This window comes from Haliotis rubra, unplaced genomic scaffold (assembly GCF_003918875.1).
Source record: "Haliotis rubra isolate DU_JTF1 unplaced genomic scaffold, ASM391887v1 Scf368, whole genome shotgun sequence".
NCBI classification, from domain to species: domain Eukaryota; kingdom Metazoa; phylum Mollusca; class Gastropoda; order Lepetellida; family Haliotidae; genus Haliotis; species Haliotis rubra.
Genome location: NW_025767044.1, coordinates 364,967 through 377,583, shown reverse-complemented (window position 1 = coordinate 377,583; position 12,617 = coordinate 364,967). Strand labels below are relative to the sequence as shown.

Here is a 12,617-nt window from a genome sequence, read left to right as displayed (position 1 = left end):
CAAGTGAATTAAGGCAATTTCTTCCTCATCCAAACTGACAATTGACACTGAAAGCACTGTTCAAAACAATTCAGATACCGAACGACCCGCCTGCAGTGCATTTCCTGATATAATACTTAAACCATGATTTCAATATAAAAGTTTCCATGTAACTGTTTTGTTAAATCTCTTCATGCAATAGATCTGAAGCTTTGCACAACGATGATGATCACGCCAACAGTTGCTAAGTGGTTTACTGCCTTCATTATAGCAGATATCTCGATATAATAGATATCTCGATATAGATGCTTAATACTAAAGGTGGGATCAATGTTGTCTATTTTAAAGTCTATAGATATGAAAAATTATGGAAAACTTAGGTCATTGCGACCTTATTACAGGGAATTCTCGCGGCCGCAACGGGTAGGTTACATGCTTACCTTTTCGAGAACACCCGGTGTCATTACTGATATTCAGTTGTTTTTACAGACGCTTTTCTCATCAGGTTTTCCATTTACACGAACTGGGTTCTATTTCTGAGGATATTCCTATGCACGGAGGTTAAATATTTGTTCCACTTTCCTAACAATATCAATCAAGTATCCTCCAAAGAAAGTGCACATGAATGTCTATATCCAGTATATTTTACCATCTTACTGCGCTAATTTGTCAAAATCAGTTGCTAATTCCTTGTTCCTTTCATCACCAAATACAAAGACATTTTGCATCATACGAACAGGGCCGACTTGAAGTGTATCGGATGTGGTCGTTAGGAAAAGGGCATTCGTCATGCGATGGCAATACATCTTCTTTCGTATTTGCAAGCACAATCCTTTGTGTCTCGATTTCTCTGATGGAACTTTACGGACAATAATGAGGTTCTTAGCCGACAGTAACAAAGGATGGTGAGCTGACGACTGGCTGTACACAGTATATTTCAACAGTGAGGTGAGGTGAAGTAGGACTTTCGTTGCACTCAATATTTTTGCGCTTCCATAGGGTATGTGTCAGACTGATTGTACTTGCTGGACGTATTCCTGTTTTGTAGTGCTATCTGTGGCATGACACGAACACACTACTCAAGCATATTGTACTAACAGGGCCTTGTGGTTAAGTGTTCGCTCGTCACGCCGACACCCCGGGTTCGATTCCCCACATAGGTACAATGTGTGAAGCCAATTTCTGGTGCCCCCCGACGTGATATTGCTGGGATATTGCTAAAAACGGAGGAAAACTAAACTCACACACTATTGTACAAACTGTAGCCTCACATCTCTGGTTCATGTTTATAATTCATATATACCACAAGATACCGTTCACCACGAGTTGAGCAACGCCTGATTTCTATCCCTGATTGTTGCAACAGGCAGATGTTACCGATTAAATATTGTGTTCAGTTCTATACAGACGGAGAATATTCAAATTATATTTTTGTCAGAGAACATCTGGTTGACGTAAAAATATGAACAATGTACGTGGTGCTACACGACCTAGATATAATGTTTCCTGTTTTTACATTTCTCTTTCCACATTCATTTTTTCTCCATCCCAACCCTGTGAAGATCCTTGTTAGATATGGTCTTCAGTAGCCCATGAGTGTCGTAAAAGGCAAGGATCGGGTGGCAAGGATCGGGACACATGTCATCGTATGCTCATGCTGTTGATCACTGGGTTGTCTGGTCCAGACTCGATTATTTACAGACCGCCGCCATATAGCTGGGATATTGCTGAGTGCGACGTAAAACTAAACTCAATCACTCATTTTGTCCATCCCAGCACTTCACTGATCTCAAACTGACAGCATTAAGGATGTGGAAATAATGTTACCTTATTGAGAATGTGTACAAATGATGTAAATATAATCCAATTTACCGACACAAAACAACGTTCATCACACAATGTCTACTTTATATAAGAGAGCGAGTGCGTCACACGACACCAACGATCATTTGATTCTGGTGGGCCCAAGGAACGCAAGTCTTCAGAGCTATTTGTTTCCACCATACACATTCTCTCTCCCTCTCTTTCTAATTTTCAAAAAGACTCAAAAGAACATATCACAACCCTTCCCATCAGGGCTCCAGATACTTATTTTGACTCGGCTGCATTTCATTCCTCAAAAATAAAGTTGAGTAAAATAACAAATGGAATAAAAGGAGGAGTATTTCACAGATTGCATGGTTGTATCACTGTAACAGAGACACATAACATTTAGCAGCTCTAGATTTTAAACAAATCGTGCCCCGAACGTGGATTAGAAATATTAACGGAGATCATTCCGGAAAACTCGACAATTTCCGCTTCATTACAAACAACCAACACTATTCGAGATCTTAAGATCGGATGTGTAGGACTGCAACAATATTTTGACAGGTTTGGTTCACCCATGTAAACAAAATCTGACTCGTATTCGGAAAAAGTTATGCGTATCCTTCACTCATTGATTTGATTTTATATGCGTATATCAGAATTATCCATGCGTATTTTACGCAGATACACATCTTATCTGGAGCCCTGCCCATGCTATCTGCCACGAATACCTTTTCCGAGAGTAACCACTTGTCAGCTGAGCATGGAAGAGGGCCCCAGTAGTAAATGATAGGTTGTCACAAATGACAAAAGACTGTCGCTGTTTACAAACCACAATAGCTCCTATATTATTGAACAAGACGAGTTAGTAATTATAAGCATACTGCAGCGCCCCTAAAATCACGATTGCTTGTGGCTATAGGATGATTAATTGAGTCCATGGTCCAACTCAGGTAGCCTACAAACAGACATGATTCTGGTCAGTGCCTTGTTGGTTTATCTTGGTTAGAATAGCTGACCCGGTCCCGTTCGCAAAGCGTTCATAGCACTATGCCATTCGTAAGCTTATGATAAAATATATAGTTACGACAGGTCGTAATGTTACGAAAGCTTTGTGGATCGTGACCCAGCATAGTGCTTCCATAGGGCGAATGGATCGGGCTGTCCGGTTGGTGAATCAGTGGCAGGGTACCCTGTGGGGCGGTGTTCATTTTGTCAATCACTGGTTGCTGTGCGTGGTACAGGATTCATTATTTACACGCGCTCGCCATATACAATATTTCTCCGTCAGGCATCAAACAATTGTTGACGACACAAAATGTTGATTTATGACATTTTGAAAATGCTGTAACCTTTGTTTGTTCTACCGTTTCGCCACTCTTGTTGGTTCAAATGTTACATCGGGGTGGTGGGTAGCCTAGTGGTTAAAGCGTTCGCTCGTCACGCCAAAGACTCGGATTCACTTCCCCACATGAGTACAATGTGTGAAGCCCATTTCTGGTGTTCCCCCGTCGTGATATTGCTGGAATTTTGTATAAAGCGGTATTGGTAAAACTAAACTCACTCACTCACTTAAATGTTTCATCACTATTCCTGGAACCACATTTTTTTACCACGTCGTTTTGAATTGCAAGTATTCTGTGCGCATGTCTTGACTTCCCTCGCGTAAAAGAGAAACCCATGGCCATGGGTTCGATTCCCAAGCACTGATGATGTTTCTTGGTTTGGTACCACCATACCAATGCGCGGTGAAGTGACCAAGGTAGGTAAGTCTGAGGCATCGATATCGGGTATTTTATTTGACTTAAACAGACAAAGCGGTAATAAACCATATTCACTCACACAGCCAAATGTTTCGTCAAAGGACGTGTACGTGCAAAGTTTCTCAGACAACACATTTCCTAAACTTCCATTTCTTCATTATTTTTAATTGTTCTAGGGACACGCCCGAATGACGCTGCTTTGCCATGAGCGTTGTTTCGCCCAAGCATTATGATCCCTTCCTTTCGCAATATTTGATTCGTTTTTATGTTTTGTTGTTCTTCTTGCCTCTCTGTATTACAATTACTTATCGGCGTCCGGGTTAGAATGAACCTTCAGTAACCCATGCTTGTCGTAAGAGGCGACTAACGGGATCGGGTGGTCAGGCTCGCTGGCTTGGTTGACACATGTCATCGGTTCCAAATGACGCAGGTCGATGGTCATGCTGTTGATCACTGGATTGTCTGGTCCAGACTCGATTATTTACAGGCAGCCACCATATAGCTGGAATATTGCTGAGTGCGGCGTAAAACTAAACTCATTCACTCACTCACTTAGCTCATTTCATAAAACTGTGATCGTAAATATGAAATCTCCTGGAGGTACTACTGACAATCAAATCTCCGTCCTGAGGTGAACGATACTGTAAGTTTGACGTATATAGGAAACCCAACACATGATAAGTTAAACTCCGACCGCCCGATCCCAGTGTATGGCTCTTGCGTGAGGTGTGGGCATTTTCTTTGATCCAGAAACCCAGAGATAAAATTTAAGATTCAGATGCCAAATACACGTCACTCATAACTGATGATGTTGCTGAAAATGCGATTAATGTCTACTGCATCTTTTCCGACATAACCAGTTTCTTTTCCGATCTCGTTTAGACAAACCAATTTCAATTTCGCCTTACAGTCATAAAAAAGACATAATTTTTTGTGCCAAACCTCAAGCAGTGCAAACATCAAAAAGAGGTTTTCCACTGAACACCCTTTGCCCAGGAAAAGAATCATTTGAAATAAAAGTCGCATCCTCCCAAACGCCTTTCTCGTGTGGTAGATAACTTCATCGACCAATCAGCCGTGGTAATGGCAGCAAGAGATCAGACTATCCCAGTGTTAGTGTGGAGGAAGGCGGTGACTGAACCTCCTAACGGGGATGCTTCAAAGCAATCGATGTGGTAAGCGAGCAGTTGAACAGCTAGATGTTCAGGACGGCTGGATAATGAGATTTCATTTTCCAGAAGAAACTGTGTGTCTATATTTCTCTGCAACCTTGATGACTTTCAATAAACTCCAACGATGCCATTAAAACATGGATATTCGGCTAATAACATTGATAAGCTTGTAGACATATAATTCGTAACGGTTGACGAGCAGCAGGAAAATCTCAAAGGAAACTACTGTTTACTTGTAAATTGAATTCGGTTTTTAGGAACCTGATAAATCATGTTAGGCAGTTAAGCGAATGATTTAATTTGGTGGATGGTACTTCTCTAGGCTATCGGGAAATTAAATGCTGTTCGGGATGCTGATATAATATTCTAACCAAATGGGAACGTTCACATATTGACCAACTTCTCGACATATGAAACAAATTGAGACACAGGTTACCAAACTGCTGGTTCATGAGTGAGTTGGGTTTTACACCGGCTGTTGCAAAATCCCCCTCTCCCAAAACGATCGTGGACACATGGATTTGGCAGCACTGATTATATCCGTTGTTGAAAATATCTTATGCGGGACTTCCTCGTCACAAGATAAAACTTTTAATCATGATCACTGTAGAGTTCATGAGTGAGATGGGGCGGTGGGGTAGCCTAGTGGATAAAGCGATCGCTCGTCCCCACATGGGTACAATGAAGCCCATTCCTGGTTTTCTTCGCCGTGATATTGCTGGAGTATTGCTAAACGTGGCATAAAACCATACTCACTCACTCATGAGTGATGGAGTGAGTTTGCTCTTTTCACGCATCCTCTAGCGATATACAACCCAATTGTTATAACTCGTAGTTGCAAAGAAGCCACCCCCCCCCCCACCCACCCCAGCTTTACGGCTAACGCTTTAATCAATGCTCCCCCACCGTTTTGTTGTACAGAGCAAGAATTCACAAATACGATTGCTACGATTTTCATGTGTTCTTGAAGCCATGGTCAAACCTTACCCAAATGTCATCTGTATCATCTACCATTCGTCAGTAAATCCAACCATCCCGACATATCATACGTGGACTGCTATCAGATGTTCCCCGTTTAAATGTCTTTTACTGAGTAGAGTCTGACTTTACCTCATCACATCTCACTGTCATCATTACGTATATCAGTTTACAAGATCATCACATCCGAAGAAGAACATTTTAAAACGACCCATTGTCTGCATATAAAATGAATTCTCATTTTTTAACTGTACATGTAATAACAGGATTAAATTACCACTGCGGTCACATTATACCCTTCCTTAGATGATATGATGTCTGCCAGGCGATGAACAGCAAACCAGACATCGTTTAGCGTGGTCGTTATCCGTTATGTGGGAAACAATAGCCTGTGTATTTGACACTGTTGATAATTGAATTTCACTGGCTGGATCCGCAAACCGGATTTGCTGATAAATGAAGCGTTTAATGTATTACACCTTTTGTTTCACGTAAATATCGTCCAGTTGGGATGGTTGAGTTCTACTTTACCTTTACTTTACATTGGATGCCTTTGCACATCACTTGGTTCATGCAAAGACGTAAATACTATACTTTTACATCTTTGGTTCCAGATTAAATTGTTTAACTGCAGGCACATATTCCTGTACCAAAGTCAAACCATGTCCTTCTGAAAACCTTTTTTCTCTCGTTGGTGTTATGTAAGTTTTCTCTTGGTATTGAGGCGGTGGGGTAGCCTGGTGGTTAATGACCGATGTATATATAATTCAAAGTTGCCGACACAAAACACCGTTCATCGCACAATATCTGGGGCGGTGGGGTAGCCTAGTGGTTAAAGCGTTCGCTCGTCACGCCGAAGACCCGGGTTCGATTCCCCACATGGTGCAATGTGTGAAGCCAATTTCTCGTGTCTCCCGCCTTGATATTGCTGGTATATTGCTAAAAGCGGCGTCAAACTAAACTCAATCAGTCAGTCATCTTTGTATTGGTCATATTCATGTTTGAAACCTATGATTTGTGTTTCTTGCTGTAATATTGCTGAAAGAAATCTTGAGAACAATCAACATTATATATAATGTTGGGTTTGGGAGGTTTTTATATAATATGTTGTCACTTGTTGGGCAAACAAAGCCCAATCCTGAGGATTCTAATTCCCCCTCGAAATAAAAACAGAACTAAACTTTATCAGTCCAAATTACACGGAAGCAAACGGCGACAGAAATTCTAGCTACTTCTCGTGGCCTTTAGAAAAAGGCTCAATAAGAGGTTTATATTAAATATGTATTCCCAGCCGATTTATCCTTGGGACGTTCCGGCGACACAAAGATGGCATTTCAAATGTTCATATTCCTTGTACGGTGACGACAAATTGTCTCGCGTCCCGTCCCCCTTACATCCCCATCAGCATCGTATTCTACTGTGTCATAACTGCTTTGGGCAACTTTGTCGATTTTTCAAGTAATCTTTCACCACAACCCCACTGGGCATGTGATTGAAAACAGAATCTGTTGTCACAACATTACCACAACAGTTTTACTTAAAGTTTCCTAAGGCCCCTTGACCGGTTTAATCAGACTTTCGCTGCCCCTACACTCCTTCAGCGGTTTCAATCAAAGCTCGAACAGCAATATGCAAACAGTTAAATACTGGTCTTTCATCAGCTCATCTTGATTGAAAGCACGGATGGAGATGAGCGAGAGCGACGGGACCAAGCAGGCTCCGGTAGGCTGTTGCATGCCGAGAGAGAGGACACGTGCACATGCGGAGACTGCTCGGGAAAAACATTCGCCTGAGCAGATCTGATTGATGTATTGCTAATGCTTTTGCTGCCCGTCCTTTTAACGCGCAGAGCCTTGCTATGAAGTACAATCTCTTACGTTGTAAAACACCAGGTGTTTATGAAACCACGACGTCTAAGCATGGATTATTGACAACACCAGCATGAAGTGAATCTCCATTAAGTAGGACAATGTTTCGACTTTTCAATTATGTATGGACATAAGCTGCTGGTGTCGTTTTTACCTACAAAGTGGATCGATATTTATGCGCAGTTGTTTATGCATACAGTCACGATTACGAATGTGGTCATTTAGGTGGCACTTAACTGTCCAACAAGAGCGTTTCATTGTGCAGTTTCTATAAGGATACGACAGAAAGACATCCTTGCGGACGACCGGGAAAGACGCCAAGAGAGTGTTATGTTGAAGGAGGTTTACCTGAAGCATAGAACCACCACCCGTGACGCTGACAGGAACCCTTCATCAAGTGGATACCACGTGTAGGATTTAATGCATGACCCGGGTCATCACCATATGACTAAGCGCTCATGCAGAGCGTGGACATAGTGGTAAAGCGGACACAGATTTGGATGAAAAACGGGTAATTAGTAAAACATACACCTGAGTCGAAACACTCTTATTTGTACCCAGTGGATGTGCGCATTCTCAGGACTGACAGCTGCAGCCAGGTTGTGGATGTTGGTAATTGGTGTGCTGAAACGATTGACTCTCGCATCCCTGTTGTCTTCCTAATTAGCCTCTGTGCCTTCCTGTTCACTTTTCTGACTCTGTAGAACTAGCCGTACAGAGAAACGCGTGCTTAAGCAAAGATTACGCATAATTACGCACGGTATTACACGCTGGGTGAGTTATTCTGAGTGATACGGTGAAAAATGGTATTCCTTTGAGGCAGAGACATGAATCTATCGCTGCTTGGTTTTTTCCTAATTTCAATCTCGGCAAAACAGTTCAAATGAATTTTCCGTATAACTAAGCAAAAGTAATACGTCCTTCTGCAAATACATTGCAAGTGTGATGGAAACAAATGGACGAAGGTGCTTCCTCGACTGGATCAAGTTTCCATCCTTGTGATTCCTGGAAGTGTTCGCGAACCCGGGAAGTGTTACCTGTACTCGTTACAGTAGTTCTGCAGACCCACGCACGTATTATAACCACGTGAGGCATTGTCTAGTGGCACAGGAGAAAGAGACAATGCCTTTCAGCGGAGATTATCCGTCGTCAATGGATGTTTGTCAGGAAACTATTTCTTAATAGTGGACCTAATGGTGGATAAGAAATTAGGTTCCGTAACTTATTTGAAGAAGGATTTGCGTGATGTCATTGCCGTGTCCTCTCGTTTGTCCACTTAACAGCTTGGTCATCTATTAAATCACCTTGTCCACTTCACTTTCTACAGCCTTAGGTCCAAGCTGCCGTCGACATGTCTGGACAGGCTTATGCCAGTCCTGTGGTCAACGGGACGTTCGCTGACCAGTATGTGACTGATTATAATGGAATGACCACCAACGGTTCAAACCTTACCGGAAACGTTTCGGAACCGTTTAATGAGGAGGATTATTTGGAAATGTATCTTGGTGAACGGTACATTTCATTAGGAGCGGTGATATTCCTTACCACTGTGTATGCGTTGATATTTGTGACAGGTGTTTTCGGAAATATATGTACGTGCATCGTGGTCGCCAGAAACAAGTACATGCAAACAACCACAAACTATTATCTGTTCAACCTGGCCGTGGCGGATGTGTTGACGTTGATTCTAGGTGAGTCGTGAAACTACTCCATGACAGTTCAATGTTTTTAGAAATAACAAATCTAACATTTATATTCTCACTTCTTTTGTCTGTGGTATTGATGTTTTAGTCAGTCCGTATTTCAGAGACTAGCAAACTTCATTATCATCCATCTATACCACATCATTATATGTTAGTGGTTATTCACCTGACCGTGGAGCTCAAAGGGACACCTGTTCACGAGACAGGTGAACAATCTACTTTGAGCTAATTTCATATTCAGGACGTTTCTCACTGAATTTTTAATTGGATTGCAAAAATATCTAATTATCTTTCTATTTGGAGAACATCTGGTCTTACCGTTATTTGGCTGACTTCCCATACAAACAGGGCGTTTTTTAAAGTAAATATATTTTGTGATGACTATACACTGTTTCGCTGATGCTGCTTCTAGTTGTTTGATCATTCATTTAAATGCTGTTCGGGATTTGTTCAGATGTAACAGCCTATATGTATTGATCCATGTATACACAAAACACTGTAACAGTATGTTAAATGTATGTAGTGATACAATGTTACATAGAGAAAGACCTCTGTATCAAATCAATACATGTTCATAACTTTCATTGTCCAATAACGTCGACACCATGCAGTCTACTGAGCTCAGGAGGTTGCTATTGTTGGAAGCTTTTTAGGGCGAAACGTATGTTTAGTGTGACGGTATCTTTGTAAGACAATGTACTAACACGGACTGCAATAACACAAAACTATTGCAACGGTATTGTAACAGTAAATAGTACAATTTTTGTTTGACTCAGCAATACTCAAGCTATATGAAGGCGGTCTGTAAATATTCGATCTCTACCAGACAATCTAATGATTGAACTCATGAGCATCGATCTAGTCAGTATCGATCTAGTCAGTATCGATCTAGTCAGCATCGATCTAGTCAGTATCGATCTAGTCAGCATCGATCTAGTCAGTTGGAATACGATGACATGCATCAACCAAGTCAGCGAGCCTGACCACCTCATCTCATTAGTCGCCTCTTACGTCAAGTCTAGGTTGCTGAATACCAATCCTCACACGGAACTTCACTGGTCGAAAGCCATGCTGATGAACAGTGACACTGCTATTGCAATGGTTTAGCAACTCTGATGCAACTATTGTGATAGTATTAAAGCAAATTTGCATCTATTGTAATAGTGTCTGAAGGGTGATACACCTTGTATGATACTTTATCAGGTGACGATTAGTTTTCTCGATGCGACAACAGAAGCCGATGAACTTGGTATAGCGATTCGTACGTATGTAGATAAGGTCACTTATCAAAGCCTACTTTGGTAAGCTCTGTACATCCACTGTTGCACAACGTTCCCGAAATTATTAAAGTGTGGTTTCTGGTACATGCGTACTTACGTGAACAAACATGGCGGCAAAACAAATGGCACAATATCTAATATGAGGAGGTTCATTTTGGTGTTATGTTCTTATGTGATTTCGTAAAGTTACTGTAGGAAATATCGAAATGTCACCGTTCCCTAAATTATTAAAGGGTGGGTTCTGGTACATGCTTACTTACGTAAACAAACATGGCAGCAAAACAATATCCAAATTGAGTAGGTTAATTTTGGTGTTATGTTACCATAGGGAATATCAATATGTCTCAAACTCGATTGTTTAAAGAAATACATTTTCGGGAAAAAATCTCATTACTATGGCATGTTTTCCGCACCACATATGGCATATATTATGAATTTGAACAAATATGTCTCATAAAACATTCTCTGTACCTAATATCTGATATTTATTATACGAAAACACACTCGGATACGAAAGATGATCATATTGTTGATCACTGGATTTCCTTTTCCAGACTCGATTATTTCCACACCGCTGCCATAGAGCTGGAAAGTTTTTGAGTGCAGCTTTAACGAAAAAAAGAAGAAAAAAAAGAAGCTATTTACACCATATTTTATTTATAATGTTTTCTTCAATGTAAGTAAAGGTATTTATGCGAAATGGTTGTCATTGATCAATTTTCGGATGTGTCAGTAATGCAACGCATGAGTTCAAACGCCGACATTTCATACAATAAGGGAAGAGATAATATTTTATACCATCAAAAAACAATTTCTCTGGAGTAAAGTAATTGGTTCGATTCCCGAAGCAATTGTTTCTTTCCGCCAGATCGATTATGTTCCAGACATCCTGATACTTCTCAGTCTGCTTTGAAGGGCTTCATTTCATCTAGACCCCTCAACCAGGGCAAATTATAGACTTAATATATACGGTGTAAGACCCACTGACATTCTCATATTCCGCCATATGTCATAGAGAACCGTCAGAAGCGGAAAGCAAGGTCTGCTGGATGTGTATGAGTTGGAAACGGGCCCGTATCCCGTTGTTGATGTTTCGTTGGTTGAACTGACCGAAGTGTTCGACCTTATGTCTCGGTTGTCACTGTACTTAACAGCTGAACCCCTTTAATGCTGCGGGTCACTGTTACATCGTCAGGACTTCCGGAATACCGCATCGCTGATACAATTTCTTTGAACCATTGCGTTTGTATAAATTACTGTTCTTATACAGTCTACAGAAAGAAGACATCTCCGGACTAATGGGATTTCACTGTATCTCCGACTTGACATCTACCCAACGCAAAACACAAAGGCAATAATATAACATAATTTTTAACAAGCTAAAACTTTGAAGTCTATATCTCCAGAATATCTAATGTCGAATGAGTGTCATCCGGCAAGCTGAAAAGAGCTTATATAAAGCATTTAAAAAAGGCAAAAACACTTTTAAAATATTTTAACTAAAAGGATGGTTGACGAAAAGTGCTTGTCAGTTTCTCAGTTGCGAAAACAATTCTTAAAGCATTGTTATTTTGAATAGATTTGTATTAAATAATGAAAAACAAATCCCCAATGCAAAGATTATGTTCTTGTGTTCTGTGAATGTTGCGTCCGGTTTCATTTTCAAATGACAAACTGGTAACAAATTGTGCTCTTCAACTTAAAGTAATAAGTGTATGATGGTATCGAATGATTACAGAATAAGACAATTTCTTTTCATGGACAAACAATATCCAAGCGTCAATAGTGTTAGAGTCTCAACCAGATCTTGGGCGCTATGGTCTATGAGTCTCGGTTTGCTATTTAGAGTTACATCCCTTGGGCACCCAAGACAATTAAGAACATAAGTTCGAATCCCTGTTAGATCCAGTTATGTTTCTAGGTTCTCTCAACGCTATACCAATGTCACCAAAGTGGTAAACATCAAGGAACTGCATATTCCAGTTGTAAAATAACTGGAATGTAGTTCAAAGCGACGTTAAAACCAACTAAGATTATCTCAGCTCCTTCTATTGGTTCATATTTA

The 12,617-nt window shown here is 40.7% G+C and overlaps 1 protein-coding gene across 1 annotated transcript in view; it reads left to right on the top strand.

Annotated features, from left to right (window-relative positions):
• Positions 1-7,460: 7,460 nt before the first annotated feature.
• LOC124285749 (neuropeptides capa receptor-like) overlaps positions 7,461-12,617 on the top strand; it is a 74,230-nt gene continuing 69,073 nt past the window's right edge. The window contains exon 1 of the mRNA XM_046722022.1: positions 7,461-9,260. Within this exon, the coding sequence (XP_046577978.1) occupies positions 8,921-9,260 (340 nt within the window). The 5' untranslated portion in view covers positions 7,461-8,920. The remainder of the gene's footprint in view (positions 9,261-12,617) is intronic.